The 21,267-nt window shown below is 42.8% G+C and overlaps 1 protein-coding gene across 2 annotated transcripts in view; it reads right to left on the bottom strand.

Moving 5' to 3' along the window:
* LRRK2 (leucine rich repeat kinase 2) overlaps window positions 1-21,267 on the bottom strand; it is a 2,266,429-nt gene that overhangs the window by 62,321 nt on the left and 2,182,841 nt on the right. For both annotated transcript variants that reach the window (XM_078680082.1, XM_078680090.1), the window contains one exon: window positions 17,080-17,285. In XM_078680082.1, the coding sequence (XP_078536208.1) occupies window positions 17,080-17,285 (206 nt within the window). The remainder of the gene's footprint in view (window positions 1-17,079; window positions 17,286-21,267) is intronic.

Genomic DNA, 21,267 nt, shown 5'->3' with positions numbered 1-21,267 from the left:
GTCCCAAAACGTGTTTTTAACATTGAGTTTTCCATAGGGCGGTTGGCCTCACTTTTAGCCCGAACGGCTGAATGGATTTGCACGAAACTTGGCAAAATTGTAGGGACTGGTAGCCTGATGTGCCTTTTGTAGGTCTCAATATATGTGCTACAGTGGATTTTGAGAAATTAACGTTTAAAAAAAGATATATATCTGTAACAGCGGACCGGGCAGCGCTCCAGTACGCGTACTTTTCGCGCAACGGAGCTTTGTGAAGCGAAGCTGATTGGTTCTCCGGCGTCTGTAAACATTCCAAACAGTCCGTAGCGGCCGCCATCTTGTCTCTCGGTAGGATCGAGAGACAAGAGGAGGCCAAAGCGAAGGGGCAAATGACCATAAGGGGGCATAGTAGATCCTCGCTGACCCCCTAGGTTTGATGTGGAGGTTTTAAAAGGGCCCCGCGGGGCAAAAAAAAAATAATAATAATAATAATCGAACGGCTGAATGGATTTGCACGAAACTTGGCAAAATATTAGGGACTGGTAGCCCGATGTGCCTTTGCTAGGTCTCAATATATGTGCTCCAGTGGATTTTGAGAAATTAACGTTCAAAAAAAGATATATATCTGTAACAGCGCTCCGCTTCGCGTACTTTTCGCGTTACGGAGCTTTGCGAAGCTGATTGGTTCTCCGGCGTCTGTCAACATTCCAAACAGTCCGTAGCGGCCGCCATCTTGTCTCTCGGTAGGATTGAGAGACAAGAGGAGGCCAAAGCGAAGGGGGAAATGACCATAAGGGGGCATAGTAGATCCTTCCTGACCTCTTAGGTTTGATGTACCATTTTGCCAAGTTTGGTGTAATTCCGTTCAGCCATTCAGGCTGTAGACGTATGTAAATGTCCTATGGAAAATTGCATGGGGAAAACACATTTGAAAGTGTTGAAATTTAGAACCAATTAAAATGTTACTTTGGTTTTGTATTTGTGTGTGATGAAAGTTAATTGGTTATGTATATATGTCAAATGAGAGGAAACCACAGCCATTTTGTGATACTACTGTCTGAGGTACATTTGTGAGGAATTTTTGGTGGTGAATTTCTGGTGTTTGATTTACACAGTACTAACACTTCTCCTACTTTTAAAAAGGTGAGTTGTTAATTTGTAAGGGGAACTATGTTGTACACTTGAAGATAATTTGAAAAATGTTTTCTGTTATTTATTTGCAGTCCTTCTGTTATACTAAATACTTGATAAAGTTAGTTTTATATTATGTATTACTAAAAACGATAAATGAAAGTGATTATTTTTTTCTGCAATTTACAGCAAGCAATTTCAAAATAAAATGGCTCACAATGAAGAGACCGTGGCAATTTCTTTTGAATTATCCACTACATTGATTGAAATTGAGAGCACCAATAATGAAATATTGTCACAAGGAGGAGATGACTTGTATGATTCCATTAGATTGATTGAAATGGACAGCACCAATAATGAAATATTGTCACAAGGAGATGACTTGAATGATTCCACTACATTGATTGAAATTGAGAGCACCAATAATGAAATATTGTCACAAGGAGGAGATGACTCGTATGATTCCATTAGATTGATTGAAATGGACAGCACCAATAATGAAATATTGTCACAAGGAGGAGATGACTTGAATGATTCCACTACATTGATTAAAATTGAGAGCACCAATAATGAAATATTGTCACGAGGAGATGACTTGAATGATTCCACTACATTGATTGAAATTGACAGCACCAATAATTAAATATTGTCACAAGGAGGAGATGACTTGAATGATTTTTTTGATCAATCTGTTGATGGCGAATTTATCGAATGTTTGGAGACCATAGAGTTACAAGAATCATCATTGCAGACTTTTCATGAGGAAATTGCTGATGAGGACATGTTACTAGTTCTTTCAAATTTAGAAAATTCTGAAGAATAAATTTATATTTAGAAATCAAAAATTGTTTGAGACATTATTCATTTTTATTTTTAATTTATGAGGTTGTAGCGAAGTGATTGTAGTATAAAATGAGACTTATAGTATAGAGTGCAACATTTTTATGTTACATGGTAAGTTTACTCATATTTACTTCCCTTCTGCCACTATATTATCTCCAATGTGTATTTGACATCTCTTCTTCATCTCCGGCCTCATTTCTCTCACTGTGTGTCTCCGATGCATCTTATCGCTGCTATTTTGTGTAATTACAGAAGAGAGTAAAATAAAATAGTTCGGAACGTGAAAAGGGGGCAAAGTAGAGTACCCCTCACCCCCTAGGCCTTTTTAGGCGGTCCCAAAAGGATCAGTTTCTGCTTTCCTGAGAGATTATGGTATGAGTTCCATATACCACAATAATTTGCATTACAACATGCAAGATATCTATCTCCTATTACCAACTTTTGGAGATATTCGCGCTAAGCGCGATTATCTCCAAAAGCTAACACCTGCCCTGAGCAGTTCTTAGCCATGTTATCCAATGGGAGGTGGATAACATGGCTAAGAGCATTAGCTCGGTAATGCATGAATATCGCTGACTTTTTAGCGATATTCATGCATTGCGGCCGTTTATTATCGCATTTGCGATAAACCTTGATAATAGCAAGGTTTATCTTCGATAATTTCTGACGATGCTTAGCGGTAAAAAATTTGTTGGTAAGCATCGTTAGCGATAAATATCGCTTAACTTTGGTAATATGCAGCAACGTCTGTTAACGTTCGATTCGAAGGAAATGAGGAAGTGTTGAAAAACATTGTCTGCGCCATCTTGCCTTTTTTGAAATGCCACACTTTTGTCGTGCACGGCAGCCATTTTAGATGCCTTGACCAGACCCACTCTCTGCACGCTGTCGATTCGTAGCATGGCTCCCCACCCTCGCAAGCATCTTCCCCAGGCACTGGTCACCCCCGCTCTCTGTCTTATGCATGGGCAATAAACCTCCCCCCATCTGCGCTGCTCTTCCCTGAAAATCACACTCTGTGCCCGTCCGACACCTCCCTTTCGCCCTATTCACTACCGCACCCTCTGCCACTCCTCTTCCTCTGTGTCCGATTGTCCAGGCTATCACCTAGCCCTGCAGATGTAGTTTATGGCTCCAGCTGTAAAGAATCACCCCTCTTTAAAGGAGTTATAGTAGATCAAGGCCCACACCCGATGAGATCCGTCACACCACACGTGTTCCTACTATCTGAAAACCATCCTGTATTGTGATTGGGGAGGGGACCGAGCCTGAAGCGGAAGATTCCAGGAATGACTCTTTGTACATCAAAGTTTTTACAATTATGTGTCACATTAAAAATATATAGCACTCCAACAAAGTAGTAGGAATATAAAACTTTAATAACATATAAATATATACAACAAAACAAAAACAGTAAAAACATTTAAACAACGAAGAGACCGTGGCAATTTCTTTTGAATTCCTGATGAGGACATGTTACTAGTTCTTTCAAATTATGAAAATTCAGAAGATGTTGCCTGGGGGTGGGTCGTCAGTAGCAGTCTGTTGTGCGAATAGTTCCAAGGCAGCAGAACGCGCTGAAATCTAGATGGCACGAAAGTGATGTCTAGCAAGTTGCCGCCCAGCAAATAACGGCGTGGGGCGCCGCGGGGGTGAGTGAGTCCAGTAGGCACCACAGCTATTCTTACCGGCATTGCAGAATTACTGCTGGGGACAATGCCTGTGCTGTAGCAGGGTCACAGCAGAAACAAAAAGGATTCTGTTGAAGATGTTGTTGGTTTTCAATTTGAAAACAGTTCTGGTGTCAACTGCTATGCTAATGTAGTGGTTAATGTTTTGTTTTCTCTAGAAAATTTAAAAGAGGGGGAGGCAGTCCAAAGTTCCGTTAAAAGGGCAAAGGAAAGGATCGGTGGTTTGAACTATCAGTCAAAAAGGGGAGGGGGTGCAACAATTTTTCCTACCGGGTCACACTGTGCTTTCACCGGAACTGAGGTCTGCAGGATTCTAGTAATTCAAAGTGAGGCTGGCGCCAGCATGGGAGCGCCGACGTCCCGCGGATACAGTTTTGTCACTCCACGGGCGATCATGGCAGTCATTCCCCATCGGGGGTCGGAGACTCCCGCGGCTCCTCTAGAATCTTCAAGGTCGTGGAGGACTACGGTGGTGGAGTCAACCAGTGACCGGGCCATTTCTTTATGCTGGGCCCGCTCTTGCCAGGTCGACCGCCATTTTGAGAGTTCGGTAGCTACTGGCGATCGCGGGGTCAAATGAGCGGACGGGCTCCACCCTGCCGGGCGAGACGTTGCAGCATGGCCACAGTGGAAGAACCCTTTTCCGGGCGCCTTGAGCGCTGAGGGTGCAGCTGGGAAGCCTCCACCTGGGGAGGCGGGAGAGGCCTGTTCGCATCGTCTCTCCCTCCCAGTGCACCCCACGGCGTCTCGCTTGAGATTTGTTATGGCCGGACCAGGCGATGAGGACGAGGGGGGGGGGGGGTCGGAGGCATGTGCAAGACATCCCCCCCCAGTGTTGTCGCAGCCATTATTCAAGACAGAAGAAGTGTCCCGTCCGTCTTCGGGCCGGGCTTCCGGTGGATGTCGGCCGGACGCCCCTGGCTCTGGCCCCATGAACGGGTTCCTTGGTTTATCGGCTGCAGCCGGATCCCGTCGGCCTCGGCCCCCCGACCGTTGGTGGCCGAACCGGAAGAGCATGTGGCGGGACTACCTGAAACTGTCAAGGGCCACCGCGGCCGGACTGGGAGAGAGAGGGGAGGGTCGAGGAGATATTCCCCCCCCCTGCAACTCTTCAGCGTTGTAAAGGCAATCCCCTGGCCGGGTCCCGCTGGCCTCGGCCTCTCCTCCGGCTACACCCTACGTTAGGATCTCCTGGCCGAGGCGTGGCAGCAGGACCCGCCTTATATGGGCTGCTCCCGGCTGGGCGTAGCCGCAACCCTGCCCCACCTTGGAAGTTTCCAGAGTGGGGGCGGATGTTCTACTGACTTGCATTTTCCCTAGTCTATCGATTTTTTTGGCGTGGCAGGCGGTGGGACAGCGAGGGGTGATTTGGTTTCTCTTACTGTTTTTCTGGTCTCTCACCACTGGCATATTTTAACGTTTTCTTGTTTCTAGGACATTAATAGGTTTTATCATTACGTTATGTTATCGTTTCTTTGTTCGTTGTTTAATAAAAGTTCATGTTCCTCAGTGGCCTACTGATTTTCGTTTTCCTATTCTTTTCTTTCCAGGTTGTTTCATGCTAAAGTTTCTGTTAACAGGATACAGTGATCACTTCGTTATTATTGCATATGTCCTTTTCACTAGGGGTGCTCTCTGGTCGGGCCAGATGACTTATCTCTAGTAAATGGTCCGGGTGAAACAGGTGCATCAATCAGTGGGGAGTAGATAGGCATGACAGATTACAACGGGGGAGAAAGGTCCGCATTACGTACCCTTTCACTATTTGCAAAGATTTTCCTACGTATATTTGCAAACAGGGAATACCTCCAAAAAGAACCAATTCCCAAACAGTCAATGTTTGGGGAAACAATCAATCAATGAGGAACGAAATAGGCACGACGTGTTAAAGGTTTGCGTTACCTACCCTTCACTATCTGCAAAGGGAGAGAGAATATTCCTATTCTTCCTCGTTTGCAGGCAGAGAAGATTCTTAAGAGAATCAACTTCGAACAATTCAATGCTCGATTCAAACAATCAACAAGGGGTACTGTGAACACAAATGAACGCCGCTTATGTACATACACATTGGTATTATCAACAGGTTGTTCCTAATGTTTCTATTTTAGGGAGGTCAAAAAGAGATCCCATTAGTGGCCTACTGATTTTGCTCGATTCCTTTTGTTTTTTTACACGATTTTTTGCTATCTGCAAAGACTAAACAGAGTATTGCGACTCTGTGCTTGTTTGTAAATAGAGAATGAACCAAAGAGAACAATCAATCAAATGGAGAGAGAAGCAGGCACGACGGATTACAACGGGGGCAACGGGGGCAAAGGCCTGCGTTAACTACCCTTCACTATCTGCAAAGAGAGAGTACTCCTAATAGAAATGAGGGGGGGGCAGCATTCAAAGCAGATCAGTGTGCATAAACACGAAAATGTTTTTACTTACCACGTACTTGACATTCGACAGCTTATGATATTTGCTATTAAAAAACCATTGAAATTCACTGAAAAAACCATAGGTTATAGACCATATATAGTTAGGAATTAGCATTTAAAAAACCTTATTTTACTCACACAAAACCATTGAAATTCCATATATAGTTAGTTGCACTAACTATATATCGCGCACCCGCAATCCACTGCTGATCATGTCACATATTACATCATTCATGACATGGTCAGTGACATCACTGATGACATCACTGATGACATCTCAAATGACATCACTGATGACATCACTGATGACATCTCATTTGACATCATTCTTGTGCTAATACGATAAACCTCTTCAGACTCTAATATAACCTTAGATACACTCAGTGTATACAGACACTCACACACTGCCACTCATCCATGGAGTTACTCACACACCCAGTCAGTCATGCAAAGAAACAATCTCACCTCCATTTCTTCAACTATACAGTTAAACACACCTTACTTATTGAAACATATACTAACACATATTTACTCTCTTATACAATCCCTGATACAAGTTCACAATGATCGATACAACCACTCACTCATTCAGTGGCTCTCATGCACAGTTATTTATATATGCCAACTCTCACATGTACTGTGTTTAACATATGTACTTACTATGACATGTAGCATTGAGATATCCATTCACTCATCAATACACTCATGCACACAGTCAACTGCCCATGTAGCTGTTTCCACATGCAGTCTTGAACTCATACACCTAGTGAATAAACTGCTCACACATCTATGCATAGAGTCACACACCTTCCAGCCACCCCCACACAAACTCAATCTCTCATAGAAATACTTGGGCAACCAATTAATAACACATATAGCCTCTCGTATAGCTAATGATCAACACATGCAGCAGTTTACATCACAACAGACATAATGATGCACAAATTAAGACAGTTTAGTCACTAACCCATGCATTCAGTGAGACACATTTAATCACTCACTCATACAGTCAGTCACGCACCTACTAAATCCTTCATCCAGACACTTATACATCCACTCATTCTTCAATATGTAAGACATATTTTAACTTTACAGAAACATACAGTCACTGGATGTTGTCATCAGTGATGTCATTTGAGATGTCATCAGTGATGTCATCAGTGATGTCACTGACCATGTCATGAATGATGTAATATGTGACATGATCAGCAGTGGATTGCGGGTGCGCGATATATAGTTAGTGCAACTAACTATATATGGAATTTCAATGGTTTTGTGTGAGTAAAATAAGGTTTTTTAAATGCTAATTCCTAACTATATATGGTCTATAACCTATGGTTTTTTCAGTGAATATATATATATATATATATATATATATATATATATATATATATATATATATATATATATATATATAGTATTTTGTGCTGAAAGCAAAGCACCAAAATCAAAAACAAGCCTAATCCTTTCATGTGTTTCTAAAAGAGGCTCGAGAAGTATCTCCTGCTCTGATCTGAAAATCTGAAATGGGAACTTTTTATACAGCAGCTTTCAGAAGAAAAGTTATGAATTATTTCAATTAGATATTTGTGTTAAGGTGTGGGGAATGAGATTGGGCTTGCCAAAAAGGGAGTCTTATATACACATTTCACTATCTTAAGGACCCACCCATCCAAGGAGCCATTTCCAAATTTGGATATAGCGATGCCTATTGTTACTCAATGGAGAATAAGATTAAGGACTCACTGTGGGTTTCAGTTAGTGGTGCAACCAGGGAAGACAGGGAGGAGTGTTTCTACCAACCTATGTATGAATCTCTTCCTCTTTGTGAGCACACGTACTGCTGATATGGTTGTTGTACATGTTGCTAAAGCCTGGTATAATGTTGGCTCAAATTTGGATGTTGTTGATTTTCTATGTTTGTGGGTAACTAAGCCTGGTATAATGTTGGTTCAAATTTGGATGTTGTCGATTATCGACGTTCGTGGGTAACTAATCATAATACGTGGGTGGTGGCTATGCTTGAATCTTTTAAGGATTTCAACTAATTTTCTCTTGAACAATGCCATAAAATGGCAATCAAGCACTGAGCTGGTATGCCTCATAAAGTTATGTGTAAACTCAAGCCAGTCACGTCGACAAAGGAAAAGCAAGACCTCAAAAATCAAGCAATGGCATCTTTAGAATCCATACCTATCTGCATGGTCAGTTTCCCAGTATCCATAAAATTATTAATTACATCTGTAAATCACTCACATATTAGCTGCAGGAGGATAAATGCCAGACCTGTCAATAATTTGCCATGAAGCAAGTTGTGTTGTGAGATGTCGGAGTACAAATGCCATTTTCCCTAATGCTTCCAGGTGTGCTAACTGCCTATTTGGAGAAGCTTAGGGAAACATTTTTTTCTTCATTTCAGCTGAAGTGGCCTCTACTGCCACAATACTGCAGGGAAGGTGGGAGGACAAATAAGATCTTATGGAGCTGACTTATGTTTCATTGAAGCCTCTAGGATCAAGTCAACCATCAGGTTTTCACAAAGGAGAGAAGTTGGCTCTATAAACAGCGCTGTGATAAGACTAGTCTCTCGCGATGGGAGGGTTATTGTTAAAATTGAAGCGAAACAATGGGGGGGGCATTATCTTGACAATATGTCTCAAATAACAATTACTTGAGTAAGGTACTAGGCAGCCTTATTTTAATTGGCAGGGGTTTGTATAGATTTCTCTCCTCTGAATGCATGTATCTGCATGAGGAGCTGTCAGGCTGCAGATTTTCAGATTTTGGAAACCTATACTCTATTGTGATTTATGCGGGTGGCTAGACTATGGATTTTATTTGGCTCAGCTTAGTTGTTACTAACACAGAGACACATTGTTTGCCCCCACATTTACTTGCCACTGTGCCTCCACCTCGATACTTTCTAGTCCAATTTTCTGGTTGCTTTAGAGTTTGCTCTTCTGATGGCTGGATCACTACAAAGACAGTGTTTTTGTGATAAAATCTTGTTGCAGATACCACATTTCAGGAGCCTATTCGAGCTAATTGTATTGAATTTTACAATACTACTAAAAACTGAGCATTCTTTCTATAGAGCGGTACTCACTAAAATAATTTACTTGTAGTTACATTATATCTTATATTGTGAAATAATCAAGCTCCTTAGAACTGAAATGGGATCAGAAATACCATCTCCTTGCAGGCCTAGACCTTTAACGTGCTAGTGCTGCGCTCACCAATTCAGAGTCTAAATATATTTTCCATCTGACACAAACTAGGTATAAATTGAAGTGGCTGATGTGGGCTAAAGTTCAAGATATAGCTGCATGTCAATGCACAGAGAGACCCTCAAATTTGATGAATCCTTACATTCATTCTTTATGTATTTATGGAAAATTGGGTGCTCCCACACTCAGATTATGAACAGTCTACCTTGCTCTTCATGGCATAACCTCAGCTGTTATTCTAGTCTATCTTCTCTATCTTCTGACAAGTCAGCTCAGAAAGATGGCTAGTCTTTGGAAATTTACAAAACTTTTATTTCTGCTGTATTACCTTTGTTTTCTAACCTTGTGTCTAAAATGTGGTTATAACATCACCTATGAAGGTTTGTGGGTGACAATCTGGTGGATACCGCAACGCTTTTTCCTCCTTTGAACTTTTAACGAGTGCTTACCCTATTTAATGAGCGCTTACCCCCTTATCCTCTTGACAGGGCCCCATTACCGAGCGTTCCCCTCGTCCAAACTGTCTACTGATGTTATCGCAGGGTCCTGTTTATTACTCGATCAACCAGACCACATGACTCAGCTTTGTCGCTACATGGAATGCCGCGCGGATGCAAGGCCACTTCCCCTAGGGAATTAACACAATGGCATGCAGCTGCCCTACACAGCTTAGGCGATATCAGGATGGAACTCTCCTCTTCCTAGATGACTTACTGGCTGGTTCTGAACTCCCGCCTGGCCAATTTCTATTACATGCTTCCTTTCTAGGGGTACTAAGTTAATCCTGGTGAGAGATATAGCAAAAACCCTGCAACATCTGGTAGTCCAATATTTACCGGTCTTAGGTATGGGTGGACACCAGATACAATTGTTAACCGAAGCCATGCGCAAGCATCCAACAGTCCCGCTCAATACACTGCGGAGGCACTGGGATACAAAATTTGGCCATGCTTGCACTGACAGTGAATGGCAAACCATTCTAGCCTATCCCCCTTTAGTGTCCTGAAATGCCAGTTTTGAATGGATTAAAGTCTATAGCCTACATCACGCCTACTTAAACCACAACAAAATATATATATTTTTTCCCCACACTGTCGCCGTATGTCCCCGTTGTTCAACACTGAAGTGGAACTAGTTCACACGCTCTGGTCCTGCCTGTCGCTAACCTGGCTATTGGAAAGATATAACCTCACATTTGATGCATTGCACAGGGACTGTGACAACCTACACCTGGGAGGCATGCATCCAGGGCCCTTTCTGCCGTGTTAAAAATATAGTACAGCAACACGGTTTGCGGAGCTTGCCCTCCTACTGGCCATGAAATTGAGCACCCATAATTGAAAAGCAGTAAATCCCAGAGCGACCTCTGCATGGGTTCTGTCCATGCTGGCATGGGCCGAGGCGGAAAGAGCATTGCTGCACAGGGAAGGTGAAGGGCCTCCGTAAATATCCAATTTTTAAGACATGGCATACACTTCGCAAGGGGGTGCCAACTGTTTTCCACACCCCTCTTAAAAACTCCAGCGATGCACTCTTCCTCCTCCTTCTATACTTTTTGTGTATCCACTAAAACATTTTGGTCTTTCCTATCAGTTGACACTAGCATGTGCAACCTTACTGGTCCCCTTTAGATTCACAACCTTTGTGCTACTCTGCCACCTCAAATGAGTGTAGTCTTTATTTGGTTCCTAAGTGTTTTTTTTATCATTTATTCTACATTTATTGAATTGGTTTCTTTGCAATATTGGACCCCAATTGCATATTTCTAGCATTTCTACCTTCCAACAGACTCGACTTATGTGTATGTTAAACTACCACTTGTTAAACCTAATTGTTGCTGTTCCTAGAGGCCTTAACTGGAGATTAAGCACAGGCGCCCAACCTGTATCAATAGTAAGGGTATACATTGTTATATTAATTGTGCTCATTCTTTTGGATACACAACTCTCACACACACCTTGTTGTAATATGTAATATATCAAATATTGGAATTGTATTTGTATCAAAATTATAAAAATGCCAATAACTTTCATTAAACAAAAAATATATAAATATACCACCACCTATGAATAATATTAATACTGTTATGTTTCCTAAAATAAAATAAAGAAATTGGTGTAGCTCATATCGCCCTTTTCCTTTGATCAACTGAGGCGCAAAACTCTATTAACGTTTTTTAGCTACTTGACTCCCATATTTCCATCTATTGGTAAACTAGTCATGACTATGTCCCTAGTTGGAATACGAAAGCTAATAGAAATCTGGCAACCTTGTTATTCGACCTTGTTGTGGTCCAAGAATAAAATACATACTTTGATTCTGTTAGGTGGCGAAAAAGGATACGATTGTTGGGATGGCCATTTTTACTGTCGCTGGTACCCTATGTTGGGATCCTAGATGTAAACATTGCAGTGATATAGAGATTATATAAAGCTCCTACCGCTCCAATCCAAGCCGTAGGGTTTACACTATCTTGCATCTAAATACAACATCAGACTCGATAAGGATGTCCGTTATACATGCTATTATTTGATTTATATCTTGAGTATTTTCTTTCACAGGTTTATGGTAACATGCACATTCCATCGATTGTCTTTAATCCAAAAACGGTTAACTGACAACATATGTTTAAGATGTGGCTCTATATACACCTGATCCACTACTCACTCTTTCCTAGATATAGTACAGGCTTTTGGGGCAGTGACTGGTTATTATTTAAACACAGATCACAGGGATAGCATGGGTGGGTTTGTCAAACCACATGTCTTGTTACACTCATGAAGTTGTAGGACATGCCGTCTATCTCTCATGTTGGCTGATGTCAAAATTGTAGTTTTACCATAGTTCCCTGTCTGTTTAGATCTATCCTGTTCTAAATGTGCTCTATATTACCTATTCCTTCTTTAGAAGGCGGGAACTGGCTGTTCACAGATTATCATGGTGTTATTGTAAATCACAGCAGAGCACATAAGTATTTTCGCCTTCCTTTGGAACTGGTGGGTAGGTCTGACCCAACTTTAAGGTTTATTACTGAGCTGCTCTAGGCTCATGTGTGTTTAAGCTTCTACATAGTGATGCATCTGCCACATCATTCTATTGTCTATTACCTAATGGTTTTGTTTCACCTGTGTCTTTTCATGCACATTACAAAGAGAAACTTAAAACTGTTACGGTATATAATACGGCTTGGAGCGAGATGGCCTAGTCAGTCTGCCCTGAATATCTGGGGTTATGCCTCTAAGGCATACCCATATGTTACGCTATAATTTAACAAGTTTTTCTGAAATGATGGCAAAAGCAGGGTCAGTTTCTTTGACAAAATTCATAGAGAACGGTCTTGAAATCTTTTTGGGATTGACTTCTGGACTGCTTCCTTTCCAAGTGGGTATTTTCTGCTTGTTGACAGATTTGTAACTTTTTTTTTTTTAATGCTCTGAGTTATCAGTCAGAAACATCTTGTTTTTAAATTGGTTTGGAGGGCCAGTCCACCATGCACAATTCATCACCATTACAATGTATGTACTTTCCTGCACGTAATTGAATCAGATCCATACAGTGGTTATGCTAAGTGGTGTGACCTTATCTACAATTTTATTAAGCAAAGAGATTTTTTATTTTCTTACTTAAGCACTTTATGGTGAAGATGTCTTAAAAAGAAACATAGTGATATGATTTTAGCCTCTACTATATGCCCTGTCTGCGGATGTGCGCTCCCTTTGAGCCGCTTCATAACTGTCCTCTTCGTCTCCTTACTCTGAAGACCGCTTTCCTGGTTGCCATCACCTCTGCCAGGAGAGTTAGTGAGCTCCAGGCCCTTTCTTCTAAGCCTCCTTTCCTTTCAGTCCATCCGGACAAAGTCGACCCTCTTTCCTGCCCAAGGTAGTCACAGCCTTCCACATCGGGCAGTCCATCACCTTGCCCACCTTCTTTCCGCCTCCGCATCCCTCGAAAGAGGGAGAGAGGCTCCACCGTCTGGACCCAAAACGTGCGCTCTCTTTCTACTTGGATAGCACACGCCAGTTCCGGGTGGATGACCAACTCTTTGTTGGTTACGTGGGCGCTAAGAAGGGACGGGCGGTGCACAAACAAACCATTTCTCGATGGGTCGTCTTGTGCATCAAGGCTTGTTACTCTTTGGCTCGAAAGGAGCCTCCTGTGGGGCTTCGTGCCCATTCCACACGGGCCACGGCGGCTACTACTGCCCTGGGCCGGGGAGTCCCCTTGCAGGACATCTGTCAGGCAGCTATGTGGGCCTCGCTGCACACGTTCGCAAGACACTACTGCCTGGACAGCCAAGTCCGGAGAGATGGCTTTTTCGGCCGTTCCGTTCTCCAGGACTTTCTGGTGTGATCATTGGTAAGCAGACCCACCACCGGGGTTGCTGGGGTATCTATTCTAAAGTAAGAAATCTAATACTAACCTGTTTCTTTCAGATGCACAAGTTACTTACCTTCAGTAACGATATATCTGTAAGAAACAGTAGTTAGTATTAGATTCCTTACCGCCCCACCCATCCTCCACGTTCTACGAACCGATATCTAGGGTTAAGGTCATCCCTTTCAGTGCCCTAGTTTTTATGGCACCAGTGTTGGTTTTTATCATGGCTCTGCGTTTTCTGGCGCGAAAAAGCTGTGTATAAGAACTGACGTCAGCGCACGAGGGCGGCGTCTAAGTACTCCGGCGACGTCATCACGGCGCCAACGACGGACGCGGAGCCGCAGACGACGCCTACCGACGCGCAAGGGTACTGCTACGCAAAAGTTTCCGGATCCAGTCTGACGCCTGGGGTTATTCTAAGGTAAGGAATCTAACACTAACCCGTTTCTTACAGATATTTGTTGTATACCGACATTTTTTATTTGATGTCTGTTTCTATGTTGGTTTGCCTGTCAATACCAAAGGAATTCTTAGAGGTAAAGGGTCAGTTTTGCTTTCTGTTTATCGCATGTGTTCATCGCCCACATTATACTTTTAGTTTTTAATTAACAAAATTAGTAAAAGCAGTGGATTTTTTCTCAAACGCACTTCACGACTGATTTGATGCATAAAAAATGTTTAAAACAAATGTTGATAATGTTACTGCATATTGATATTTATTCACATACAAAATATAGACGTGTGGAAATTATTAGGTGGTGGGGGAGTGGTCCAGAACTAAGAGTGGGAGCCAGGGGCCCGATGTAGGTAAATCTGATTTACCGACTCTAGAATACCGAATTTTACTGATTCGGTATTCTAGATTCGGTAAATCAGATGTAGGAAAAAATTCGGTAATTTTTACCGAATCTGTATGATTCTGTAATTACCGAATCGGTATTTACCGATTCGGTAATTGCCATTGATTTCTATGGGCCTTGAGGCCAATAGGAATCAATGTCAATTACCGAATCGGTAAATACCGATTCGGTAAAATTACCGAATTTGCAAGGGGGACAGGGTGTCACTTTGACACCCTGCTGCACCCCTGATTCTAACCTAAGAGCTGAACCAAATCACACGAAGCTCATGAAACTCCTGAAACTGACATTGTGGGTGTTTTGCTTTCATTTGAGACGGCTCGAAACAAGGGTAATGCTGAAGAATGTTGGATATTACTACGCAATCGCACTGGTTGCAAAGTTCCCTTCAAACAAGCAAGTTGTACTTCTGACCTGACTTCACCAAAAGGTAACACTTAGTGCTATTATACAAGAATCCTTTATAAATACCTAAAGCACTATCTTCGAAACTGTGAACTTTTGGATCCTGGTGAGATATCTTGTGGCTCTAATCCATATCACAGAATAAAGAAAGAAATTAACAAAAAGAATTGCGTAACCATTATGAAAACACATGTATATTTTAGGAAGCATTCCTCACTCACACCAGAGATTTAACAGAGATAAACTAGTACTTTAAAACATTTCATTGTTTAAACAGAGAGAACCATGGGAACTGTTCACCACTCAGAACACGGCAACCATCATGATCTACACCCACCCGGGAACACCCGTGGACCCTTGCCCTCACCACCTCTTCAACCTCGGAGGCAAAGACATCAGCTGCCATCTCACCGCCATCTTCAACGCATTCATCGCCACTGCTACATTCCCTGATGCTTGGAAACATGCAGAAGTCAGACCTCTCCTCAAGAAACCCTCTGCTGACCCCAGCGAACTCCAGAACTATCGCCCATCTGCTCCCTTTCCCTGTCAAAGTCCTCGAGAAGGCCATCAAGCAGCAGCTCACCAAACACATGGAGAGAAATAGCCTGCTGAACGCCTTCAAATCAGATTTTGGTGCCAACCACAGCAACTAGACTGCCCTGATCACTGCCAGGGACGATATCCGCACCCTCCTCTACAGAAGGGAATCAGTGGCTCTGATCCTCCTCGACCTCTCCGCAGCATTCAACACCATATCCCACCACACACTTATCAAGAGACTGCACCACATCAGGATCCAGTGAGACTCCCTCAGACGGATTGTATCATTCCTTTCAAGACAGACACAGAGAATCTGCCTACCCCCCTTCGCCTCTGAACCCAACAGCACCATCTGCGGCATCTCTCAAGGTTCATTCCTCAGCTCCACCATCTTCAACACCTACTGACACCCCTAGGTGACATTGTCAGAACCCAAAACCTCACCATCATATCCTATTCTGACGACACACAGCTCATCCTCTCTCAGCAGATCCCAACACCAAGAAGACTAACTTCCACAACTGCATGAAGAAAGTCGCCAACTGGAAGAAGACCAACTGTCTGTGCTCAACACTAACAAGACCGAAGTGCTGATCTTTGGCAACAACACTTCTCCTTGGAATGACACCTTGTGGTCCACTGAACTCAGACCCACGCCCACACCAACAGACCACGCCCGCACCCTCAGCATTATCCTGCACAGCAAGCTCACCATTAAGCAACAGATCTCTCCATATGCTCCTAAGAACTTCAAATGTCTTCCCATTGGCATGAGGAAAACCGCCACTCAAGCCCTAGTCACCAGCTGGCTGGACTACAGCAACTGACTATATGCAGGAACCACCACGGAATTCACGAAGAGACTACAGAAGATACAGAACTAAGCAGCAAGACTCATCCTCGACATGCCCAAATGGACACACACCATCCCACATCTTAGGAACTTCCACTGGCTCCCCATCCGGAAAAATGACAATTCAAGATACTGTCACACACCTTCAAAGCCCTCCATGACACCAGCATACATCAACCACTGACTGAACTTCCTCCAAATATCCAGAAACCTTTGATCCGCCACCCTCGCACAGACACCTCACATCTGCCAAAGCCACAGTGGAGGCCATTCCCTCTACCTTGCAGCCAAGTTATAGAATGGCCTTCCCCTCTACCTATGGACATCACTCTCACAGGCGGATTTCAGGAACAGACTCAAGACCTGGCTTTTCGACTGAGCCCAGCAACCCAGTACCTGGAAATCCTCACAGGTGATTAGTAGCGCTATGCAAATACTGATTGATAGATTGAACCAACGAGTTGCACTGATTTTGCTAGTTAAAGAAAATGGAACAAAGTAAATATACTTTAAACCAAAATCCCCTCTTTCACATCTGAAGAGTAGAGAACAATTATTTTCTGTACCTTTTATTACCTAATCACGAGCAAAAATATTATGGCATCAGTTAGCTCAGTGTTTTGACCTGCTGCCAAAGTTTTTTTGTTTGAAGTGAATACCATTTGCTCAATTCCATAAAATACATGCAGCAGATATGTACTAATCATGGGTAATGCAAGAAAATATTCCTCGTTCTATGTTACTCACCTAAATTAGTTGAAACCATGCTTCGAATAGAATCACAAAAACCAGTAATTATTCGAATTGGGCGACTGGTCGAAAAGTCCACTAATAGCAGATGACCTCCACCTGTTCCTATCCACAGGGCAGTATTTTTTTGCAGAAAGAGTGCCTTCACTCGTGCTAAATAATCCACCTCCTGTTTTGACTCTTTGCTTTTCATTCCAGCATCCCTACAAATCAAGGAATATTTTAATGTTAAAATTTTTTCATCATTAACCCAAAGGAACAAGCCACTTACCTTCGGGAAAGCTCCTCTGGTGGAAAATCTAAATAACTGCATATTCCTCACCTTTGAAATATACCCAGGCGCTAGGCTGAATCCAGAAGACTTTTTAGCACCGACCCTGTGTGCTGGTAGGTGGCATGGTGAATCTACACGTCAATTCTCCTTGTGTCCTTGTTAAGTGATTGCTGGAACTGCATAAAGGAACTACCTAAGCACGCTAATGTCAGTTTCTTTCTGAACGCAGTCTGAACCCTCCAATACAGAGTACAAAGACCAATTGTGAGGAAAGCAGTTTATTATATCATGTGGTTGTGAGGAACTCACCATGTAATAAGCTCACTACCTGTATGTGTTCAGGTAGATTCATATGAAAAACCTTAACTCAACCCTTGGTGGCTGTGGCTCTGAGCCATCAAGAACCAGGGTAAAGCACTAAGAAAATACAAAAACAGTTGAATAACAAAAACTAAACAGCAATTTATAAAAAAGAGGTTGTATTTTTATCTTCAAAATGGTACCTCAATGATAGAAGTCCACTGGTGGGTTCCGGAGATATGAATTGTTAAAGAAAATTACTGCTTTTTCATTCAGGGCATTAAATCACTATAATGTACAATGCTCGCAGATAAAACTTACAAACTTTGTAAAACTTTTATACAGTTGTCAACTACTACTCCGGCCTGCTAACCTCTTTGGTACCTTTCAATTTTGTCCAGATATATTTCATCTAAATTCTCAGATGCTATTCACATATTTACATCTTCGTGCTGGTTTGCAAGTTTTCCGTTTGGGTGGGAGCGTACCTTTATGCTCCCTGCTGATATCATCGCTATAGCTAAAAGACTAATGACAGGTTTGGAAGTGAGTCTGAACTATTCAAAGCTTTAGGGATCTGACAACATTTTCATTTTGGATCCTCATGAATCCTTGGGTAAAGTTGAACGGTTTGAAAAGACTTTCAAAAGTAAAATGTCTAACATGTTTGAGGAGTCTGAACTCAAATGGCCATACAACTTACCCTGAGCACTGAAGTCAAGCGCAACACCCCTAATCAAAAGACTAAATTAGGACCAAAAGAGCCCAACAATTCTTCCTGCCACATCTTCAGTATCTCCAGCTTTAATCGATTTGCACCTGTCTGATGATGTGACTCTAGAATACTTCCAACTACTCATTCACTGTCTCAACAGCTTCCATTCTCAGGTTACAGAGGCACTGCCCACGAGTCTGACCAAAGTCTGCCACAATTTACAACCTAGTGACTCAGTACACATCAAGATCCAACGCCAAAAATCAATGCTTAAACCCAGCTTGAGAGGTTTGTTCCATATCCTGCTCATCACCAATACTGCTGTCAAGTGCCAAGGACTGCATGCCTGGACATACTGCTAGTGGACCTCAGAACCAGGAGATGCTGGACCTGCTGAATGGATAGTTCCTTTTCTTGCAAATGCACCACAGAGACACAGCAATAAAGCAGCCCCTCCTCCTTCAAAAAACCAGAGCCTAAAACCTCCTTAGTGGGAAGCCTCCCAGCTTTCTGGTCGTCCAGTGGGATTCGCAGAAACTCTTTGCTGAAATATATTTTGGTTGGTCCATCGTCTCACTGTTTCAAGCGAGGGCAGGTGGCGATCTAGAAGAGGTCAACTGTACACAGCCCAGACTCCATCTCTGAAACAAGAATTCCAACTATAAAGACGACTTTCCAGCAAGCCCTGGACAATACAAGCAGGACCTGAAACTTCCTTCACACTGGCTGTGCTTTTATGTATCCAATGACTCCTGTGGGGTCGTGCCTATGTTTTGGATTCCTTTGGAATAGAAGGAACACTGTGCTCATTTTCACCTGCATGGGCAGCTTTTTCCCAAATGCAAAAACGATGCCACACGTATCACCCATGGTGACCAGAGTATACCACTGTTTAGTTAAGAACTATTGCAGTCTGCTATCCATTTAACCTCAACTACTAATGGATTGGTGTGCAAAGTTGGGAACAGCATTATCTTCATGAGGTACAGTGGCTGCAACATGAAAATACCAAAGTGAACCACCACAATTTCAAGTCTTTACCCAAGTTGAGATCCTGAGAACTATCTTTCAGTCTTACGTACTGTTAATCCCAAGAGGTGTGTCTGATCAAGGTGTAAATTACTATGTTTGGAGCAATCAAGATTAGAGGTAGCTACCTAAAGACAGGTCTGGATCTTTATGCCATGCATATGTTGTGGTTGCCATCGCACATATCGTCATCCACACTCTGACCTTGAGTGGGAGACTGAAAAGTTGCATTTTAAGGACTACACAATTCTTTGCTATCTTAATTCCCAGTTACATGATCTATACATCTTTCTATATGATCTGTCAAATTGCTACGCTACTGAAGAAATTGACCAATTTAACCTCTATACTTTTGATCAGATTAATACCCAGCTAGTGGCTCACTATACTACTAGTGTTAGCTGCTATGGGTGGGGCCATTACTGCATTGGAGTGTCTGCCTTCATCCCTGACATGTCTCAGGGGATTCATGAGTAGACAAACTATACGCAAAAGTGTCAAACATTTACAGACTATTGATGATGAAGTTGCTGATTAAAACTTCTGGAATTGGTTGAAAAGTATTTCTGGAGGGTGAGGTATAAAAATATTGAAAGTTGTCTTCATCATTATTGCTATTCCTTCCGAATGTGTATTGCCTCCACTTCAAACATACAGGAATGGTAAGGTACCTATCCATCTTATACTCTAACCATGCATAATTATAATGATTTGGAACATTATATTTGATTGAAAGATTGGTGATGGAACACTGGGAAGTAGAGAAGATGGAGTAGGAAATACATATCATGTTTAATAATTATAGAATACAACAGTTGCTGAAAAATAGTTCAAGAGGGGGAGATTGTAGAAGAAACTGAATGCGTTTGCTTACATAGCAAAACTGCAACTGGCCACTGCCATGTTGTCTTGCTCGGGCTAAGTTGGCTGCGCCGGACTACATGCCTCTGAAGTGCTGAGTCCTAGTGCATGAGGCAGGAATGTTTCAGAAGCTGCTTGCACAGCTGATATGTTTACATTTGTTTTTTTACTTGTAAAGACCATCTACTAATTTTCCTGAACTCAGCTATCACCGCCATCCCCTGGTCAGATATGACCAATCTGAGGCCAATCTCCCTTCTGCCGTTCATCGGCAAACTGACGGAGAAGCACGTCAATCATCATCTTTCCACCTTCATTGAGCAGACCGGCAGCCTAGACCATTCTCAGTCCGGGTTCAGGCCTAGGCATAGTACCGAGACTGCCCTCCTCTCCGTCACGGATGCCATACGCCTGTCCCTGGACAGAGGGCTGTCTGTGGTGTTGGTGCTGTTGGACTTGTCCGCAGCATTCGACACCATATCCCACGCCATTCTCCTTACCAGATTAAAGGAGATAGGCATTGACAGATCTGCCTTGGCGTGGTTCACCAGCTTTCTCTCAGAGCGCACCCAGAAGGTGAATATGGGCTCCTTTAGCTCCACCTCGGCCAATATCATCAGAGGAGTCCCGCAGGGCTCTTGTCTTAGCCCTACGTTGTTTAACGTATATGTCTCCTCTCTGGCCAACATGACGAGGTCCTTTGGGTTTATGCCTATCTCCTACGCTGACGACACGCAGCTGCTGTTTACTTTTAAGACCTTTACCCCGGAGATAAGACAAGCTTTCTCCAATGGCATGACTGCAATCGCCAGCTGGATGGCCAAGAACTTTCTACAGTGCAATGTGGGAAAGTCTGAGGTCATGTTATTTGGGGAGGCGAGAATCCTCTGGACCCCAGATTGGTGGCCTTCCAGCCTGGGTCAGGCCCCGCTCCCTAAACAGGTAGTAAAAAACCTGGGGGTTCGTCTAGACCATGACCTTACCCTTTTTCATCATGCCAGCACCA

Source organism: Lissotriton helveticus, chromosome 1_1 (assembly GCF_964261635.1).
Source record: "Lissotriton helveticus chromosome 1_1, aLisHel1.1, whole genome shotgun sequence".
Classification (NCBI taxonomy): domain Eukaryota; kingdom Metazoa; phylum Chordata; class Amphibia; order Caudata; family Salamandridae; genus Lissotriton; species Lissotriton helveticus.
This window is presented reverse-complemented; position numbering and strand designations above follow the sequence as displayed.